Source organism: Pavona decussata, unplaced genomic scaffold, assembly GCF_977016875.1.
Source record: "Pavona decussata unplaced genomic scaffold, jaPavDecu1.1 SCAFFOLD_223, whole genome shotgun sequence".
NCBI lineage: Eukaryota > Metazoa > Cnidaria > Anthozoa > Scleractinia > Agariciidae > Pavona > Pavona decussata.
In genome coordinates, this window is record NW_028145628.1 from 2,060,631 (window position 1) to 2,083,145 (window position 22,515).

Consider the following 22,515-nt stretch of genomic DNA (forward strand, 5'->3'; position numbering starts at 1 on the left):
AAAAGATAAAAAAAAAAAAAGAAAAAAATTAAGAAAACACTAAACTGTTTCAAATATAGTAACTATCCTACTGAAAATTTGGCAGTTTTCCTAATTATTTTTGCATCACTAAGGGGAACCACAGGTAGCCCAAGCTGTATGAGCGTTAAAATAAAGACCTTTGTAATTTGAGTGTCACAATGAGTGTTACGCAATGGCGTAAATTATAGGGGTTATAAGGGTTTGTATGGGAATTTACAAACATGTTTTGGAGTCGAAAATAAAGGGCATGAATTGAACAAAAATGGTTTACCTTGTCTTCTTGATATCTTGCCAGTGTTTGTGTGCCGTATTTTGGCCATTTCAGCGCGATTCAGTGGGTATTCCTCCCTATATAGGTCTTTAACGCTCATACAGCTTTGGGCTACCTGTGGGGAAACTTGTTTTTAAGCTTCTTTTTCCCTTTTCACTGTTCAACCATGGAGTTTTTTTCAACCCTCCAAAAACTCTGAACATTCTGTGTTGTGTATTTTTATTCTGATATGCTTGGAAAATGCTGGAAGCAAGAAACAGTACAAAAACTAATAAAATGCAGATGACTGTCAAGAGACAAGGACAGGGAATGTCCTGCTCAAAAGATTCCACATGAAGTAGTTCAAAATTACTGTAAGTAGTACATTTTATCAAGTATTTATAGTCTTTCCTAGTTATAAGGGAACAAAATGTTTTGTCATGTGGAATGCTATGAAGGCAGTCTTGTTGAGAAATACATAGGTTAACATTGTGAAACATCAGGATATGTTTGTATAAAAATTATAGTTATGTAGCTATTGGGCAGAAATTAAGTAATAAATTTGTAGATATTGTCACTGGTTGGTATTATGAACATTTGAATTAGTTGATATATGCAGGAAAATTAATTTTGTCCGTTCCTGTTCAGTCAATGTGAGGTTCTATTTTCTGGAGAATATTTGTACAAGGAATATTTGTATTGGGAAAAATTAATTGTCTAACTTATGGGGTTGTAATGCAAAAGCTCGATTAAAGCAGAGCAATAAATGTTACCACTGAACATTTATTTTGTTCTTATTTGGCCTTAATAATTTTTATTAATAATTAATAAACGAGCTACATTGTACGTCTCAATGGTAGGGTCAGTCTTGTTGCCAGGCCTAATAGCCCTTATTGAGTGAACCTAGCTGCTTGAGATTTTTCCTGAGGGAGGGGGTGGCTGTACACAGGCCGCTCTATGGTGTGTCTTTTCGATCAGCTCAAAAGGTGATGTATGTTGTGCGGCAAACCAAGGACAACTGTGAACAAGGCTGCGGTATGGTGTTGCTTTAAACGGAACCTCTGCTCCGAAAACAAATGGACGGTAAATTGTTGGAAATAGTGTCTAAATTCTAAATTTTAGTTTAAGAAGTAGAAATAACATTCAGTTGTGCTTAAAATTAGATGTGATCATCACCTACTTTCGCTTTCAAATTTTCTGGGCGCAACAATCTTGGATTTCATGACGTCAGTGCATTGCCGCTTTTGTTAGCAAACAGAAGTTCTTTGTGTGAACCAATAGAGAACAATAGCGGCAAGGCAATGACGTCATCAAATCTAAGATGGCTGCGCCTGGGAAACTTAAAAGTGAAAGCACACTTGAATGTTATTTCTAATTCTTAAACTAAAATTTAGAATTTAGACACCATTTCCAACAATTTACCGTCCATTTGTTTTTGGAGCAGAGTTTCCGCCGCCACCTTAAAGAGATACAAAAGCTTCATTTAAAGTGTTGGACCTTCATCGGAGCATAATAGGCTACTTTTAATATTAATAATAAAATTCAAGTTGACAATGAGGCCAAGTGGACACAAACAAAGGAATTGATCGACATGTTTATTTATTTGCTGTTATTGTGTCCTCTGGACCTCGATATCAAACACAAAAAAGACAGTTTCAACTGATTTCCAAACACTGGGAGGTGGGTTTAAAGCCAAGGCAAGGATAAGGGGTTTTTAAGGAGTACGGTGCCTGAAGTATATTTGTGCAGTTTATAACTAATGCAGGAAAAGCAGATCTTAGCAAGGGCTCTTGGAATCCAAAAAGAAAATTGGGGGTAACCACGCATTTTTTAGCCATAAGAAACAATAAATAAAGTAATGCTAAAATCCAAAGCAATGTATGGCATTTTTTATCAAATTGAAGCTTTATTATCTCTGAAAAATGCATGGTTCCCCCCAATTTTCTTTTTTAATTGTAAGAGCACTTGCTAAGTTCTGCTTTCTCCGCATAGTTTTAAACTGCACAAAAAAGTAGGCACCATCCTTAAAGGTACTTACAGGTGTTTGAAAATCAGATGAAACACCCTTTTGAGTGTTTGACATAGTTTTTCAAATCATGAATAATTCTTGGAGAAAATTCAAAGCAAAAGTTCACCAAATTTTATTATTTCCAAACCCCCCTCACAGTAGCAATTTTGTTTGTTTTCTCTTAATAAATTATTAAGGAGTGAATTCAGTTTTCAAAACTTCAAAACACCATTTTGCCAAAACAAAACCAACACAGTAATTAACAATGTGAAATGCTATACTGAAACCTATTGTAAATATTTATTTACTTTTTATTATTTTTACTTTTTGTTTATTTCTTTATTTCATCGAGAGATTCCCTCAACTCACATAACATAGTATGAAATTACAAAGAATTAAGAAGCAACAGACTCTAGAGTTGCCAGTTCAGGCCAGGCAAGCAAAACTGCATTATAAAATCACATATCAGTAATATTAAATATCCTATCTACCTTTTTGCTACCAAAGCAGAGCTTGACTGTCTAATGAACCATTTTGAGCACGACACCTAGCAAAAAATGGCTGCATTCATGATCGATTCTTAAAAAGGTAATGGCAGTTTTCAATAAAATATTATAACGTCATCTATTTTCCTATGAACAAAAATAAATATACAATACAGTAATAAAAACCACTATTCTCACTGGCACGGGGGCCATCAAGCACAAACGGCTCCAACGGCCCAATTTCGATACACTCAATTGCAAAAACGTTGACACCTAAAAAGCATAAACCATGAACGATGAGACCCAACAGATTAACAATAACCTCATTTCCATAAACAATCATTTATTATTCTCGTTCTTTGCAATAAAAAATAAAGTGCTAACTTAATTCTTCCGAATAATTTTCTACCAAATACTACTTAAGTTCGTTGCCTGTTTTGAACTTAGGCAAATCGCAAATTGTATATCACTCAAATTGGCCCTTGTAGGCCAACTTGGACACTTTAAGGAAAGCCTGGAAAGTTTTCATCATTCACCACGTGCAACTAATTTTGACCATCAGCTGTCGCACGAGAATAGTACACTTATACCCATAAAGCCATTGGGTCTTATTGTTCACGGTTTATGCTTTTAAGGTGTCAACGTTTTTGCAATCGAGTGTATATTAAAATTCAGCCTGTTTTTATGGGTTTATTCCCTAGAGCTTTGCAGTGATGTTTATTGCTTCAGGCTATTCCTTTGGGATCTATGTCTTTTTAAGGACGGTGCCTACTAATATCGAAGTATTTTTGGGCGGTAATTAAGAGATAATTAAGCAATAATATCTCTAAAAAGCGCCAAAATATAAAGCAATGTATGGGTTTTTTTCCTAAATTGAAGCTTAATTATCTCTGAAAAATGCATGGTTACCCCCAATTTTCTTTCGAGATACCAAAAGCGTTTGCTTAGTTCTGCTTTCTCTGCATAGTTTTAAACCACGCAAAAATATTCCTGTATTAGTTGGCACCACCCATACGAAACCAGAGTATCTCGAGATGCGCAGTAACAATAGTAGACACCGTCCTTAAATTCCACCACATCTGTAGGTCCTCAAGGGAGCCTATGATTATGGGTCTACAGGATTTCCGTTTTTATCACAAAATGAAGCGCAAAGCAGTGCAGCAATGTTCCTAAAGGAATTGAAGGCCACATAAAAAATTCCAGTGAATCTGAGCTAAAACACAAAGTTATCTCAAAAGGCAGTTTGGTCAGCTATGCTCCTAGCTTGTCATATATAATATACCTGCCAACCCCAGGGGGGATACTCGGGTATAAACGTCACGTGGGGGGGGGGGGGGGAGGGGTCCGAGGTATTTTTTTGGGTCTAAAATTTTCAACTCCTGCATTTTTTTGGGTTGAAGATTAAACTGTGTATTTTTTTGGGTCTGAACGCAATTCAAGCCAAAGTTCCCGCAAGATCCGAAAGCATGATTTGAATAATCTGCATGTAGCCGGAGTGCCGCATTTTCAGGCAGCTGCGTATTTTCTAAGCAGCATGGGGCCCGGGGACCACCGACAAACACCAATGAGAATGAAGACAACGACACCTTTGTAAACTGAGACGTCATTTACTTCTATCCATGACTCATCTATTACACAAGCTTATCATCGGCCCGATCATCGGTATCTTTTGGAACACAATAACTTTCATCGCTGGCAGTCTTGTATTTTTTTGGGTGCACAATATAAGGCCCATGTATTTTTTTTGGTGCAAAATATTAGGCTCCGTTGGACCCCCCCCCCCCCCCGTCACATTTATACCCGAGTAACCCCCCTGGGCTGCCAACTCTCATGCATTATGTGCGAGTCTCACGCCTGCAGACTAAAGATATCAATCTCACGCATCAAGGACAATTTCTCACGCCTGACTCACAAATCCGGACAAGTTGTTCTAAAAAACTTATTAAAATTATTTCATTTCAGGTTTGTTAGGTATTATTTCTTTGCTCCTTATAACAATCGCAAAAGCTTTCAAATGTCTACAATCTGTTTGAATTGTAAGTGTTCAAAGGTCGTCGGACATTTTCGACAATGTTCGGAAGTCTTCGGAAAATTTTTCGGAAGTGGCTGGGACGTTTTCAGAAAACCCTGATCATGACGAGACAAAAGTCTCATACCTTTGACTCAGAAAAAGTTTGCAGGTATATTATAACTACACCAGCTATAACGCTATGTAAGGTTGCCTAAAACAGGATCTGCTGAAATTTAATGTTTTAGTATGTTATTTGTGGTATTCATAATTTTTATTCCACTGATCTACAAACAAAGTTATGTCAACTGAACCAAAATTACTTGAAGTTGATCAAGGGTTACCAAAATTGTCTACAAAAGTAGAAAAACACACTAAAGAAAACTTAATAAAACATAATAAAATTTTAGGTGAAAAATCTAAACAGTTTGGCTGACATGACTGTCAAAATTTGGCCTCCAAAAATAAAATCTGCTTAAGATATCTGTAACACAATTGCATGGGGTTAGAAGAAGGGGGTTGTATGCCCAAGGCTCAAACAGGAAGTTCCGCTATAAAAGGGCAAGCACCTCCTTTAATCTCACACCTTTGTGGGCATGAGATGCAAATTTAGATGCTGTTCAGTCATGGCAAGTTAATGATTCAAGCGTCCTCTGAAAAACTATGCCTCAAAATTTCATATATCACCGCAGCAATATAAGATATCAAGTTCTAATTTGTTTAACAGGGTTTGTTCTGAAAATTAAGCAAATTTTATCGCTGCGGGCAGTTAAAAAAGACACATTGTTTGTCAGTTGTTTACACTGTGATGGTTGTTTGGCAACTGAAAGTGAGAATGGTCAGGCCAGGCCCCTTTTATACCAGAACTTCCTGTTTAATTGGTTGCTGTAGGTCAGTCACTTCCAGCTGAAGTAATAGTCCAACCAAGTGTTGAGGCATTCAAGACCCATCTTACTTCTTTTTCATCCCAACAGTGATTTAGTTAGTTTAGACAGTGATTTTAGTTACTTAAAATAGTTTTTCATTTTCTTTCTTTTATATTTGCATTGATGGGTTTATCCTGCTGCAAATTATCCTAGCTTGTAGATGCAGGTTTCTTCCACACTACATGCTGTTATTCAAGAGCCAGGCAAATTGACCTTCTGTGAACACAACTTTGCTCTGTTGCATTTAACCTCTTCACTTACTTGTGCCATAAAAGAGCACACCATCTAAGTTAACTATCCTCCCCTGCTACACTAAACTCTCGCCCTCTTGTTCAACATTTTAAAGAACCCCCTCTTATTTAACAAGTTGTTATTAAGCATTTCCTGATGGCAATGTTCCCATGAACTGAGCTTCCTTTATGGACTGGTCAATCCGGGAGGCCCTCAGCATTGTGAGGGAGCCAACCAGGGACGTGGCCACCATCAGGTAAAAGGGACCTGTCCAGCCATACCTGTCAGCGATCCACCCCACAATGGGACCTTCAATTATGGGACCTAAACCACCAAAACCTGGAAGAGAAAAAAGCGTGTGACAATCATGATATAGGAAAGAAAGATGGTAAATTTTAAGCTAGGTCAAAAGTAAGAAAGATGAAGCATGGGACAAAGAAAACAACACGGGCTTATTTCATGTCCAACATTATAATTTCCAATTTTTTTCTCCTGATCTTGCCTGAATTTCAGCTGCAGAAATTATAACGACATTAAATTAAATTCATTCATTGTTCAGCGAAACAAAAGGTTTCTTTTGTTTCTCATTCAACAAAAGATCTCCAAAAGATGCCGCTAGGAAAACTGAGTTTTTTTGCATACGTTATTTCTCGAAAACGAAGAGCAAACCGACGAAAAAAAAAAAATACAGGGCAATGTTTGTAATTGACTAAAACGAAGCCCACATGCAAAAATTGAGACAAATCCAAAAAAAAAAAAAAAAACAGCCCAACATTCGACATAAGGCAGTTATGCATCCAGCCCTTCATTTATCATCAGTAAATAAAGATTAAGTTTGCTAACCATTTACAAGTCCAGATGTCGCAGCTTGAGCATTCTCACGTTCACCAATCTCAGCGGGTATTGAACCAGTTAAATAAGGATCCACTCCACAGTTACAAGCCCCTGCTAAGAACAGCAACATAGCATTCACTGTCATTCCCCAGTGTCCAGTGTACTGAAACAGCGCTACGAACACAGTGCTACCAGACACTGCCAGCATTACACCATAAATTGCTCTACCTTGAAGAAATCTGAAACAGATCAACATAAGATAACATTTTATTCAGGAAATCAACTAATCAATAAAACTTTTGTCTAATATTAACCATTGTTTTGGTTAATTTTGTCTGGTAGAAATTGACAAATTTGGTCTACTATGAACCATTGTATAAAGTAACGTAGATTAGGTTAGTTTAGGTGCATGTAAACACACAACCCCACAAGCTTACAGCTTTGAAAACCATTGTGTTTTAATAAAGATTATGAATAAAACACTTCCTGAAAGGAGTTAATCATAAGATAACCCTATATAAAACAAATTCCCCAAATAAACATTCTGAAATCTAAAACAATCACATGCAGACATTTAAAATTAAAACTATTTACAGTATCATTCAGTAACTAAAGGTAATTAGCACTCAAGCTTAAGTGGCCCACATGGAGGGAGAGTCAGCTTAACTCGCTTTTTGTATTATGAAGCAACTGCATCTATAAATACAATACAGTTCCAGAAAACATCCATACGCCCCCCACGGAACATTTTTTGTTTGACATCCCCCCTACCCAGACGAAATTCCAGTTTAGCTTCATACTCTCAGACCTGCCAACTCTCCCGGTTTTACTGGGAGTCTAGTTTTTCATCAAATCTCCCGGGAAATACCTACCACAGCCTTTTTCTCTCTCTCTCTCTTTTTTTTTTTTCATTAATTTTGTTATTTTCGAGATGTCAAAAAGGAAAAATCCAACATGAAGTGGATTTAGTGTTCTTATTTGAGCTGTTCTCGATAGGAAAAATCAAATTGCTATATATTTAACGAGTATCGTAATTGGTCAGAAATCAACCAATCAAATTGCACAATACATGGTACGTAAACATTGTTCTAACCACGAGTTGTCGGGAACATTTGGAAGGCCTTCGGGTGATTTTTGGAGAGTATTCAGACATTGTAAAAAAACGGCATTCTTACAGTGCCATGCAATCCAAACTGGCTACAGGTAATGATATTAGGTCAGTGTTACTGTAGGATTATTACCCCCCCCCCCCACCCCCTGGATGGGGGAACAAATTATAATCAGTTTTTATTGACTTCTTTTCAATACACTGGAAAAACTTGAAAAAAGTGGTCAATTTTCAAGTTGCAATCCATTTGCATCCTAGCCATCCATAGCCAAAGACTATTAATAGCTTGTTCTTCCTCAAAAAAATCCCCTAATGTTTTCTTCCTAGCACTCTAACAGCAATTTCATGTTAGAGAAAAGGTTCTTGAATGAATAGTTCACTCAATCTTCACCGAATTTATTGTATCTAAACTCTTACTAATTCACAGCGATTTTTAACTCTAAATGTTGTGACTAATTAAACACGCTAGTCTTACTGGTCAAATCCTACAACTTTGAATTGACTAAGACCTTAGAATGGTTTACCTAATATGGATTCTTGTAACACCTTTAGAGATTCATAAGGCCATAGTACTACTCCATAACTACCAGTGATTTTACTTTTTCTGTGAAATAGATTTGGAGTAATCATTATTAGGTAAACCATAAGCTCTCAGTCATTTGACAGAGGAAAGAATTTTGACCATTTAGGAGACTTATTTAGTGACTACGTACATACATTAACACTAAAACAAGTTTTACCTGTTTACAAAGAAGCCCAGTATAGTGGTACCCATTACTCCTCCAATTTCAAATACTGTGGACAAGTAACCTGCCTGGTACTTAGTGTAGTTCAGCTGCAATTCAAATTTATCAAAGAAAGCCATTTAAAGGGGAAGTATCACACAAATTTGCTGTCATTTCAAAACCAAAAAACTTTTTGTCTGTCAGCAGACACAAAGAAATAATAATTGTCAAGTTTGTTGTAAATTATCACCCAAGTGCAATAAAACTGTCGATTAGTGCCTCTGGCCTGAGACAGGGTAAGTAGGTATGGAATGAAACTTGAAAAAATGTAAGGCTTATGTTTTTCAAGTTCTTGCATTTTTGTTTCCAACATGCGCTAGAACAGATCACGAGTTGTTCCTTTCAAGCATTGAGTTGATTTCTTTCCTCTCGTCATTCTAGAATTATTTGGAAGCTGATTGAAGGTCTCATAATTTCATCATTTTTATCAAAAGATACCATAAACCACATAAGTCAAGAACTGGAGCTTACACCATATGTGGGTTAAGCTTATTGTTGGTTCTTGTCCTTGCTCTAAGGGGTTTCTCTCCGGTTTATCCAGTTTCCTCCCCTTCACACACACACAAAAAAAAACACTTCAAAATTCCACGTTGACCAGGAAACAGTGCCCCCAGTAAGTAGCCAAGGGCACTCCTGCCTGATTATGAGATACAAGACTACAATAAACTTGTTTAATCTAGTATTTATTGTGCAGTTCCAGAAAAAAATCCATACCCACTCCATGGAAGGTCAAAATTTTGGAACCAAAGTATGAAACTATACTGGAATTTCCTGGAGCGGGGGGGGGGGGGGGGGGGGGCGAGGAATGCAAAACAAAGAAACTTCCATTGGGGGAGTATGGATATTTTCTGGAACTGCACATCATATATTTAATGTACTTACTGCTTGGTAAAGATACATAGGGAGCCACATATACATACAGTATCTTACAAGCTTTACACAACAACTGGCCCAACACAGCTCTGGTACCATCCTAACCAAAACAAACACAACATTTAAGTAAGGTCAATCCAGCAATCCATGGCTGTGGGACTACAAGACGTGCCAAACGGTAATTTTGACACTCTGCTGGATGACAAAAATATCAATCTTTACTGTAAAAGAAGACATTTTTTTTATGGGCAAGTGCTCAGTTGCTATTATCAAATTTATAATTGAGAAATATTGTTCGATATTGTTTTTTTATCGACCATTTGATAGGTCAATGGGCTTATGAATTCTTAATGAGTTTTTGAACTTTGATTAAAATGCACACTGTATGATTGAATAGAAATACACAGTAAACACCGATTTTTCCTTTTTCCTGTCATTTGTTCTCAACTCCCGATAACTTGAACCTTTTCCAATTTCCTTTGAAGGTTCAAGCTATCTGGAGTCGACTGTACTGTACTAAACAAGGCTTTAGCCAGATAAAGGAGTCCAGATGGACACAGTAACTTGTCATTAGCTCCTAGTTGGCTTGATCACTCAGTCGGTAGACCACTGCACTGATTAAAGAGGTCATTGCATCAGATCTTAGAGAACTGAACTTTTCAGCCGAGTCGCCTTCACCATACATTTATGATGATCATGATGGTAGTTTTGTATTATTTTCTATCTTTTTCTTATTGACACAGCCCCATAAGCTTTCTAGCTTTAATTTCTACCATGGATAAATAAAGATTATGATTGATTGATTGATTGAATGAGTGATTGATTGATTGATTGATTGATTGATTGATTGATTGATTGATTGATTGATTGATTGATTGATTGATTGATTGATTGATTGATTGATTGATTGAATGAATGAATGAATGGTCAATTTCAGTCTAAACTCCTCAGACTTAACAATTCTCATACCAAACAGAATTTCCACATGTAAAATTACAACTAATGAGGGAAATTTAAATAACAATCAGATTTTTACTTTAATCTCCAGAGCTGACCATAAGTTAGTTGATTCTGTTTGGACTGTGCTGATGGCATTTCAGCTGAGCTCTTGCTTGATTCTAAGAACAAAGAAACATTCATGTGGTCAATAACAAATTAATTCAACTCCCAGGGGGGTACTCTAACATTTTTGGGTGGGGCTATGTTGCTCTGACTTTGAAACCCTTACCCTAAACCAGACCAAGTTCAACGTTCAGCTGCATTTAGCAACCCTACACTATGTACTAAAGATCAAAAATCCCTACCCTATTTTCCAGAAACTGGGTCACTAACACACTCCAGCTAAAACAAAATCTTCTACATGTATGCGTACAACAACAACAACAGTTTACTAATTAAAAAATACATTTTTTAAGTGTCAATTCTCAGCAGACCTAGTCTATACTAAATTCTTCAGCCTTTGATCAGTTTCCAGGAAAATGATACCTTATTCTAGACAAGGTGGGTCCTCTTCAAACCAACTAATCTAATGACCAAAAAAATCTTTTTCAGTCCTTGTAAAAAGCTTTTTGTTTATAACTGTCAAAATTTCCACGTGCTGATTGGCTTGTACCTATTGTCTATAAGAGTACAGACAATAAAAGTAATGTCAGAGGTAACATGCATCCTTTCTCAACAGAAAATAAAGCTAATTTTGCTCATACTTTTTCAATGTTATTGTAAAAAACAAATACATGGCAGTTTTCTATGGTCTATACTCTTATTGAACATCAAATGACACCATAAAAATTTTCTTTGGTCTATATTGTACTCTAATAGAACATAAAAGGATGCCATAAAATGTTCAAAACTTGGCAGTGCAACCACCTGTCGGTGGCTCGTAGTTCCACTTGAGTTTTGAACATTTTATGACATTGTTTTATGATCTATAAGAGTATAGACCATAGAAAACTCCTGTGATTTGCTTTATATTGCAGTTTGTTGTGATAAATTATTTTAAAGGGATTTGAAGCTATATAAATTTGTTACTACTGTCAAGCTAAACCGAGTTTCCCGTTCAAAGAACAACCAGTCCAGCTGTCCAGTAATAAGGAATTAAAAGCTCCATCAGTTTTGCTAGTGCAGACATCTAAAAGTTATTCTGCCAGTATTACCTGGTGCTTCAGTTGGTTCTGAAATCCCAAGTTCTGCAGGAGAGTGAAGAAAGAGAAAAACTAAAATGCCAACACCACCCTGAAAATGATTTTCAAATACCACATAAGTATAGGTGCACTAATATTGTAATATTATTAAAATTAGTGATAAAAATATACTTCTTCAATAATTATTGTATTTATGTACAATATTGTGGAGTTCCAGAAAAAATATATACCCACCCCATGGAAGAAGAAGAAGCAAAATATGAAGCTAAACTGAAATTATGGCAAACTGAAAGGACAGAACAGCATGTTGTCTCTCATGAACATTTGGACACTTTTATGCAAATGGCCATTATTACCAAGGGGTATCACTTTTTATAAAATTTTGTACATTTATTTAATATGAACATTCAATCCATAATTAAACTGTGCAAATTACTGTAATTTTAATTAACACTGCTAAATTGTAAGCTTTTGAACAAATAATACTTTTACAAGATGATCAAGACTGGTTTTCAGTGTTAAAGCTCTATTGCACCATCTTATAATTAGAGATAAAAAAATTAAAAAAGTCCCTTCCCCCTTTCCAAATGTCAGTCGGTTGGTCTATAGCGGAAACAACTTGGCCTTCAATGGGCAGAAGTAATTTTGTGCCGACAGAGATAAAATGACATTGCATGAATTTATGATACACACAAACATAGTTAGTATGCGCTCAACCCATTTTTGCTATGTTTCAGATAGTTGTTTGGTAAAGTTTCACTAAAACTAAGTTAAGTTTTTTTCAAAAGTTGTTATTTAAAATGAGCCTCTCTCTCTATTTTAAAAGCCATCTCCCTAATAACCCATGTTTTCTCGAGACATGAACATGAATAATATAAACCCTGAGCTTTTACAGTGAAATACTGCTTTAAAAAAATACCAAACATACATATACTTTAATATAAAACTTACCACTATCATAGAAGGAATCAAAAAGATGAACCTCATATCAGGAGTGAATATAGATTGTAACTGAACCTGTGTGGTGAACAAGATGGAAAGGAACCAATGCTTAGCACAGTTCTTAATTATTTCCACAGAAAATGAAAAAATAATCATGACAGCAGCCAGTTACATGTATATACCTCTTACTAACCGACCTTGAGGTCCGTACTGTAAGTTATGGACCGAGCCTTTCCCGTTGATTCATGGCCCAAGCATGAAGCGCACAGGCCATAAATCAACAGAGGATCCGTAACTTACAGTATAGACCAAGAAAATGAGGTTACCGTTAGTAAGATATTTATTACATCTCTGAGGTTAATCGGACACGCAGGAAAAGAAACTTTCAAATTTAGCGGGCCGTACGGTGAGATACATGCCCGCAAAATTGACCACTCACACCAATGTACTAACTGAGAGTTATAATAAATTTATAATAACAAAATTGGGTCAACTGAATGTCAACAATAAGGCAGGGTTATTGTACCAATAGCTAGTTAAGTGTTTGCTCGCACTCAAAAAAATAATGGCATAATATTTGCAGGGTGTTAGGGAAGACTATCATAAGTAACTTTTTCAGACTTGGAAGTGAAATTGCTTCAAATATAAGCTCCGTATTTTGGCACAGATATTGCAGTGGTTCTGACATAAGAAACTTGGTTCTGTTTAGTAATTTGACCAAAAGGTTAAAAAGAAAACAACAAAAACAAGGAGCTTATAACCTTATCGCAAAATGCAAGTGACCTACACAAAAAGGAACCGACATGTACGATTTGGCAGATTTCAGTTGCATTGTTTACAAAACTGACTGACTCAATGAAAGCATTCATAGACAAGTTAGTAAATTTCATACTTTTTAGCAGTCCAACTCACATGCCAGCCAGTGTGCAGAGTATGACAGAACTCAACGAGATCTCATGTGTGGAAAGGTATTCTACTGCTGCTGTGCATGGCATGCAGTATGATCTTTTAAGTTACCTGCATGCACTGACATATCCTGGTTGCCATGCGAACAGTATAAAACCTTACCTGGAGATTTTAAGTCCCAGGGGAAGAATGACATATTTCTGATTCCATGTAACATAAGAAATTACTTTTTTGAGTTCTACTTTTATGACGAATATTAATGTAGGACAAACTTTTTATTTTTTTGGTACATATGTACTTCAACACTTAAGTTAGAGTGGAAAGTTGACATGTAAACACATAAGGGCTGTTTTTCAGCAAGTTCCTTCTGAAAATTTAGTGTGCACACACAATGTGTACAAACAATACTTGCACATTCATGTGCCATACCCTGCAGAGAGACTAAGGCCCCGTTCCGACGCCGAACTTTTCATGAGCCGAACCTAATACCTTGAATTAAGTACATAAAAAGTTCGGCATCTGAATCAGTTGAGAACAGCTGTTTCAATTTGGAACGGCTCAGCCGTTCTTCCCGCATGGCTCAGCTGGGAATTTTGGCTTTGGAACGGCTTTGATTCTGACGCCGAAGTTTTCATGAGCCGAACCTAATGCATAAATTATTATAACGTATTTCAAATAAAAAAATAGAAAATAAAAAAAAATGCTAACATTTCAATTGGTTTTGCTTCAAATAAATTAAGTTCGGCTAATTAAGTTTGGCATCTGAATCAAAAGGGGGGATTTTCATGATTTGGGCCGACCTTAATTTGAATTAAGTTCGGCTCATGAAAAGTTCGGCGTCTGAACTGGGCCTTACAAGTGTCTTTATTTTGTGAGCCCAAATAAATACGGAATGATCAAATAAATTACTCACAGCCAATGCTGTCCCAAAGATGCCACCTGCAAAGCTGCTTGTACCGAACAAACCAAACACAGTCGTCCGTCGTTGGTCAGAGAACCAGTTGGTGAGTGATTTGACACAGTTTGGCCAAGCTGTGGACTATCAACATGTTATAAACTGTTACACTTATTGTCTGATCCCAAGGAAAATGGTCACTCTTTTCTACCTGAGTCTCGATGTTCATTGAGGGAAACATTACAACATGAAGGAAAACAAATTTAAATATTTCCCAAAAAACCTTTTCCTTGCATTGATCACATGCTAAACCCCATGATATTGTATCCTGTGTAGGCAACAATAATTATTGCTAAATTGCATCTCATAAGGCTTTATACATGGCTCATTTTATGTAACATTAGTTTTCACAGGGATGGCAAGAACAACAGAGATGGTTGCAGGTATAGACACACAAATATTATGGAAAACTGGTGGCAAAATGTGTACTTTGGGTGAGGCCACCATTGATTACTGGTTTTCACTCTGCCATATCTTTTTATGGACAAATGGATGAACCTCAATGAAAACCAACAGGTGTAGGTGACATTGGTTAAATTTTAGCACTTTAAACCCTAACAGTGATCAGCATCAAATTTATTAAATTAATCAAAAACACATAGTTAAGCATCAAATTTCTCCTTATAAAATCAATGCTTATTGAACCTCCTGAGGTAATGAGAATTAAGGATATGATCACCCAAGGTGAATTTTCCTGATATTTTAATATAATTATAACTTCTCCCCAGTATGTTTATAAGAAAAGTATTAAGGACAAGATAGGAGCATTTGTTCTTTGATATTAGGGATTGAGACACTCTACAGTCTCAGCTTCACCTGCATTCTCTTTCCTTAGTTACAGTACAGGGAACAAATACATGCCTCAAACTATATTTCCTGATTCTCCTAACCAACTATCACACCTTTTCAAGTTAGAAATATTGAATGATTTGAAAAACAAACGTTATCATATTTAAAAGATTTTGGGAGAAAAAACTAACCTGTGCTGTTCCATTCAGAAAAAGGAGCAATGCAAATACCACTATACTGTTCCAGTAGCCAAAGGTAACCTAATGTATAAAACATAAAAATAATAATTATAATAAAATTGAGAAATAAGTAAGTGACACAGGCATACTCGGAAAAAAAAATCCGAGTGCTCCTATCAGGAGTCGAACCTAAGACCATCCGATTACTAGTTCGGATGCTCCACCACTGAGCTACAGGAGACTCGTGAGAGCTAAGGCCATTAAACCAGGTTCATGGCACGAAAATCCTGCATACTGCTAGCATTGGAATGTCATGTGTGGCATATGCACGATGGAAATATGAATGTGATGGAATATTTCAAGCCTGGTGAATAAATGAGAAATGATGTATTATGCAGTAAGTGACACAGGCATACTTGGAAAAAAAATCTGAGCGCTCCTATCAGGAGTCAAACCTAAGACCTTCCAAAAACTAGTTTGGATGCTCTACCACTGAGCTACTGGAGACTCATGGGAGCTAAGGCCATTAAACTAGGTTCACGTTTGTCTCATGAACCTAGTTTAATGTCTAGTCAGCATTGCATGCATTTTATAACAGGGTGATTTGGCAAAATAATTTAATAAACTCTTACCATTGATAAAGCAGAGCCCAAAAGGCAGCCAACTAGTGCCCTCCGAGGACCATATCTATCACCAAGGGATGCTAATATGATCTACAAAAAAAGGTAAATATTTAATCATTACTTGTAAGAATTCCTAGTGGCTGTTTTATCTCTAAAAAATGCATGGTTTAACCTTCATCATCATCATCATCATTATATTTTTATTTACCCTCGGATTTTCGAGCAGCTTATGCAGCTAATATCTCCGAGCATTTACCCACTCAACCATGAGAATATACACACAAAGACCAGACCACAACACCGGGGAACTACGTCCCCTACTCACTCTGGTACTTCAAGCTGCAGCCTAAGCCGACAACAACAAAACACAACAACACACTGCAGTAGCAGCACAGCCAGGCCAGCAGCACTCTGAGAAGAATATTGGCAGGTCCCCAAAACTAGAGCACTACAAGCTGCAACCTACGCCAGCAACATACTGCAGGGGCAGCACTACAAGCTAAATTAATAACTAAATGATCCAATTTATGCAGTTGCAAAAAAAGAAAGCTCATAGAAAATTCATTTTTTCGGGTCAGAAATTATTTCTTTTCACAACCGCATAGGTTGTGTACATTAACATCACTGCAATCAATGGCCATTCACTTGTTCTTTCAACCACAGTTCAAAGTATAAATTTTAACTTGAGTCTGAAAGTGCCACAACACTCCATCATAAAACTGTCCTTTTATACCTGCATAAAGGCATAAGGTAACAAAAGTGCAGTGTCCAGAAAACCCAGCTCTGTTCTTGTGAGGTTGTATGTATTGGCAAGATCTGCCTTGACCTAAAAATAATGACAGGATTAGATGTTTAATTCTCTAAATGTTGGCTTGTGTATTTTTAAGAATTTGGAGATATCTACCTACATTGTACTTGTTACATACCAAATAAGAAGTAACTACATATTGCAAAACGGTGTCAGTTGACATTGTTTTTGTTTTTGTTATTGTTGTTGTTGTTTTGCGGACACAGCATGGTCTAGTGATTATTAAGCGGCACAGACTTGTAATTCACCAATCAATTTGAACCTTCAAGGGTTTTAATAAGCTTTATAAACTATTTCAATTAACGTTGTCGAATCAAAGTATAAAGCTGTATTAAAGAAAAGACCTGAAGATTCTGTGGATTTTTTATGAATGAGTTAATCAAAATCAGCTAGGCCTCGTCCGTCCAGTGAGGATATACGATGGCGAGCCATTTGGATGAAAGAAATGTTAGGATATCGAGTGGATGAGGAGGCAGCCTCTTTGAAGACGTCTTTAAGCTTTAAGCTTTTATCCGATAACGGTAATTGAAATAGCTGTATGTAGACTTTCATTTCATGTAAGATTATAATTACTTACCACTCCTAGAGGCTTCCGAAGTAAATACGTCGATGCATAACTTAGCCATGTCAGTAAAAGGCAGAATATCTGTCTGCCGTTAAAACCGTCCATTGTTATCATAATGCAAGCCACAGAATCAGAACAAAATGCCGTATATCACGGGAAATAGAAAACATTTTGTTTATCCACTGATCGCCATTTTGTGTTTGTGGCCTGATTAGAGAGTAGAATGGGTACGAATCTGCAACCTGGCTCCCAGGGTCCTCTCTCTCAGGGAACGAGAACGAGGTTGTTTATGTTTTGACGGCCATTAAGACGAAGATGACGTAACGATTGCGTCATCTCAGGTATTACGTAATCTTTCTCACGAAGGTAAAACAGCGGTACATACCTCATGTCAATCAAGGCATACGGTCCATACGGTCCCAGCGTCCAAGTGACTACCAGGGGAGAATTCTTTGCCATTTTTCATATTTACTTCAGTATTCAATCTTGTTTGTAAGCGTAAAATTTTGGGTTTCTGTAATATTTCATGAAGCACCTACCAAAATATTTTACATGTAATTCAGTCACGAAGAAATTAAGAAACTATGAATTACTGTATTTCAATTTTTTTGTTGTTGTTGAATGAGCTCATATTAGGGGCTTACACGTAATCTCGTAGCCAGATCTGAGAACGAGATTAGCTTACACGTAGACCCCAATTACAAAACTAATTTGTGTCCGATTTGACCTGTCCGATTACAAGCTTCTAGTAATTGGACAGGTCAAATCGGACAGTTTTGTAGTTACATTGCAAAATTAAGCCACAAATATGGGCTGTTAAGAACCAATCATATTCAAGCATTTTATTTTTGACACAATTACTCCCTGAATTGTACTCCACTCAGTCCTATTACCATTACATAGCGGACACAAGACAAATATAAACACACCAAGCTGAAAAAATACAAGTTGATTATCAGGATAAAAGAAGGAAACGAAAAAGAAGCGGTAAGACCCTCTTATTGAATGCTGATTTCAATATCTTCATTCATTGAAAGGAACACCTCGAAACACCGCGTATGGCCTGAGAAGAGTTAACAAATTACAATTGTCACCAGTTAAGATAAACTACTCGTGGACTTCATTCATTCGCTGCTCTTCAAAACTCAAGGGAATGGAATTCTCTTACGGATGAAACTGAGAGTGCGAACTGCCTCTACTGCAAATAGTTTTAGTCTTTTAGTTCGTTAACGGTATTTTTTAAGATAAGGCCATCCCCTTTTTTTCTCTGTTTAGCATCGTCCGACCGACCCAAATTTTTGCGTTTTCAAAAAAAAAAGTTACGCAGAAGGCAATGAAGGCAATGACGCATTATTTCAAACATTTGTCACTTTAATCTGAAAAAAGCAATTTTTTGTTTACAGATTTGTAGTTTTTACTTCATATTACAGAAAATACTGACTCTCCGACGAGAGAGACTTCCTGTCCGTGTGACAGGAAAACACTTGAGCAGAGTTACTTTATTCGTTCCCTCCGCCTGCCATCCGGCAGCTTGCCACTGGTCTCTTGCCGGCAGCGGCGCATTCCTGGCGCACAGGGTTCACGACCTTGTAGATGGCTCTTGTCTCGTCGTTGATTCTTGCCTCTGGCTCCAAAGCTCCACACCAACAGCAAATTTCTTCAAATTTTTGGCATGAGTGATAGGGTTTATCGACCGGGTCAGCGTACGAAACATCTTGCCTGACAACGAAGACGCCGCTTAACTCATGATCATCCGGAATTAATGGAGCCCACAGCTGAACATGTATTGCAGCGCGTCGGTTATTTCACTGAGCTTCTCCATCTGTGCTGCTGTTGGCTTGGTGGCACCTGTCAAGGGGAAAATCAAAAGGCAGAAAGTAATCTGGCACATTGTCAGAAGTAATCAACTAATGCTCTCTTAAAAGAAGCCTGAAACTTGCGTGGATATCGAAAAGCATTCGTACTTTAACCGATTGTAATTTAAGAGAAAAATTTGTTGGGGCATTTCAATTCAATTCAATTCAATTCAATTCAATTCAATTTATTAAAGCACATTTTTCACGAAGGTAAGGCAAGAATGCACTAGCCCGCAAATAGCATAGGCTAATCTAGGCGGGTGAAAGATATCTCGATTTATGCAAAGTATAAGAACTTTTTCATTCATCTGCGCTTCATTTTAACTGTTTTCAAACATAAATATCTTAAAATCGGAGACACCCTTCAAGCTCAATATAAATTTGAGAATGATTTGTTATGAGGAAAGACCCTTTAACAGAAAAGACAAAGTGTCAAGTTTTATTTTGCCAGAGATATTGGTGAAAAAGGTGGGAAAAAACAAAATCACCCCATAAAAATTGATTCATTATTTACTTGAAAACGCTCTTACAGATTTTTTTTTCTGATTTCGCCCACAAGTAGTCTAGATTGAGTAGTTTAAATCCCTAAAGTTTCGTTATCAAGTGTCTGACTAGATTTTGAGATAATCGACAATGTTTAAAATGAGATGCTTTGCGCTTCCGTTGCTATGGCAACAGCTGTTGCTTGGAAACCGATGAGAAAATTAACTTTGACCATATGTTAAGATGATGATGTAGTATGAAGAAGATCGAAGTTTATCTTGTATGCGAGATTGTGATTTCAAAACTTCCACCCTAAGTCCAAAAAACTGCCGCGAGCCTCATTAGGGACTCATGATCAACTTCATGCCCATTGGGTGTATAAATTATTTTTGTAACTCCTAATAGAGAAGTACTTTTGTGCGTTTTATGACTATGCGGGAAAAGCAGATCTTAGTAGCGGCTATTGAAATCCAAAAAGAAAATTGAGGGCAACCACGCATTTTTTGGAGATAACTAAGCAACAATTATTCTAAAAAGCAGCAAAATACAAAGCAATGTATGGCGCTTTTTTCCAAATTGAAGCTTTATTATCTCTGACAGGAGCCCGAAAAATGCATGGTTACCCCCAATTTTCTTTTTGGTTACCAAAATCACTTGCTAAGTTTTGCTTTCTCTGCATAGTTTTAAACCGCGCAAAATTATCCCCGTATTAGTAGGCACCACCCATAGGAAACCCGAGTTTCTCCAGATGCGCAGAACGTATGCGCAGTAACAATAGTAGGCACCGTCCTTAAGTTGTTTCGGATTTTAAAATAGAATGTCAGTTTATGAATACACTCTTTTTTTATAAGAACTTCTAATTTTGGGGCTGAGGCTGAACATTCTCATTATTTTTGGCAATTTGAGCTTGAAAAAGTTCTTAAGATGTTCTTAGTTATCTGTTATAGTATTTTTCAATAAATCTATGTGAACGTGACCGAGACACCTATATTTGGCCGGTTAATTGGACAATGTAGCCTGAATTGTTACCTGTATTATTTTATCCGTATTTATACTGTTAATTTTAAAAGCATTTGGTCGTAATAAAAATGTTCTTAACTGACTCTCAGCCTGGGTAATGACATTCACGGCAAAGATTTTGAATTTTCCGAGTTTTAATATCCTGCTGTACCGTAATTATTTCATTTTTCCCTGACGTTTTTCCGAAAATCTCTCCAGATTCAGGAATTTCCTGTGAAACAGGCCCTTGATCTTGGACACCTAAGGGCTGCAATCCATCCTGCGCGCGCGTTAATGTATTTATCGATGACATATTTTAGGGAATGTGTTTAATGTGCAGAATTGGCTTTTAAGTTTAAGCCAATTCTACACATTATGAATAGTATTTTGAATAGTACACAATACCCGTCGACAATTTGACAGGGACATGACAAGGGCGTGAATGAAACGCTTCTTTCCCTACGATGTCTTCGCGTGACTTAATAATAATAATAGTTGATAGTTGTATGCCGCAAATTAACATGTGCATATGATCAAATGCGCTTAACAAATTGTATATGTAAGCAATTAAAATAATTAATTAAAAATAGTTATTTACAATTCTTACCTCAAAAGCTATTCGTATTGTAAGCAACTCTAAATAAAAATGTCTTCAATTTGGACTTAAAACGTTTAAGATTATCCTCGTCCCTTATTGCGCTCGGCAGTTTATTCCAGAGTGATGGTGCAGCAGCAGTAAAAGCCCTGTCACCGAGTGTTTTCTTCGTTTTCGTGGATGGTGGTACTAACAAAGCTAACTTCCCAGCCTTAATATCAGAATGGCTGAAAAGAGAGAAAAATACAGCGGACAGCGGTACCTCTGGACACTTTCCCGGAGCGTTGTACCATGACGATGCACCACGAGTCGACACGAGATTTCGGCCCGCGGTTCGCTTATGCCAGCTGGAGGTGGTTCCGCGCTGCTTTCCGATACCTTGTCCCCGACAAGACAGTGAGGGAGAGAAAAGTCGGCCCCAGACCATATGAGACAGATCCCTTTCGTTGGCATCTCAGTTCCACCTTACTGACTTAAACTGAGATTCAGCCATGTATCTTCCATGTCGTACGTTTTGAGGTGTGAGCATGCGCAAGGGCTAAAACGATATAATGACAGAAGGATGACCTGTGGTCAAACGACCTGTAGTCTTGGAGGTACCGCTAGTCTTGGACTCCTTTTACCTTATTTCATTCTTACAATTTTTATTGCCGTTTACTGAAAATGATTGCTCCTTCGATGGATTGTTGACATTGTTAAGGGAACCAGGTCGTCACTCAAAGAGCTCTGTGAAAGCCATTTCTATTTCTCTGTTTTTGGCTATTAAGTCAACACTTATTACTGTGCCATGTAATGAAAATGTGCCACGTTTGTTGCTACAACAACTCAGATGCAGCTGACATGGTGACATCAATCCTAACCCTGGACCGGTTTCTGCTTCGACTGCTGGTAAGATAAATTGCCTCGTGATAAATGCCAGAAGGTTAAAGAGTTATCACAAAGACAGCACAACAAACTGGCAATCCGTGTGTAACCTCCATCCCTTCCAGGACCTGGTGTACGCCGAAAACTTTGTCGTTACAAAATGATGTGTCAATGAGACATGTTCGAACCAAAATGTCAACAACTCTGAAATATTGCATTCTGGCTTTACAATATTTAGGAGAGATCGGTCTGATCGAGGTGGCGGCGGAGTTCTTATCACA

At 37.2% G+C, this 22,515-nt stretch overlaps 1 protein-coding gene across 1 annotated transcript; it reads right to left on the minus strand.

The window, feature by feature from the left end:
• Positions 1–5,788: 5,788 nt before the first annotated feature.
• LOC146459101 (glucose-6-phosphate exchanger SLC37A2-like) lies at positions 5,789–17,638 on the minus strand. Its single transcript, XM_085089707.1, has 12 exons — positions 17,450–17,638; positions 16,798–16,890; positions 16,074–16,154; positions 15,454–15,522; positions 14,432–14,557; positions 12,622–12,687; positions 11,683–11,761; positions 10,566–10,647; positions 9,539–9,629; positions 8,612–8,706; positions 6,773–7,002; positions 5,789–6,268 (listed from the first exon to the last, which is right to left on the minus strand). The coding sequence occupies exons 1-12, from the start codon at positions 17,549–17,551 to the stop codon at positions 6,072–6,074; spliced, it is 1,311 nt and encodes a 436-aa protein (XP_084945833.1). The 5' UTR covers positions 17,552–17,638; the 3' UTR covers positions 5,789–6,071.
• Between the last annotated feature and the right edge of the window lie 4,877 nt (positions 17,639–22,515).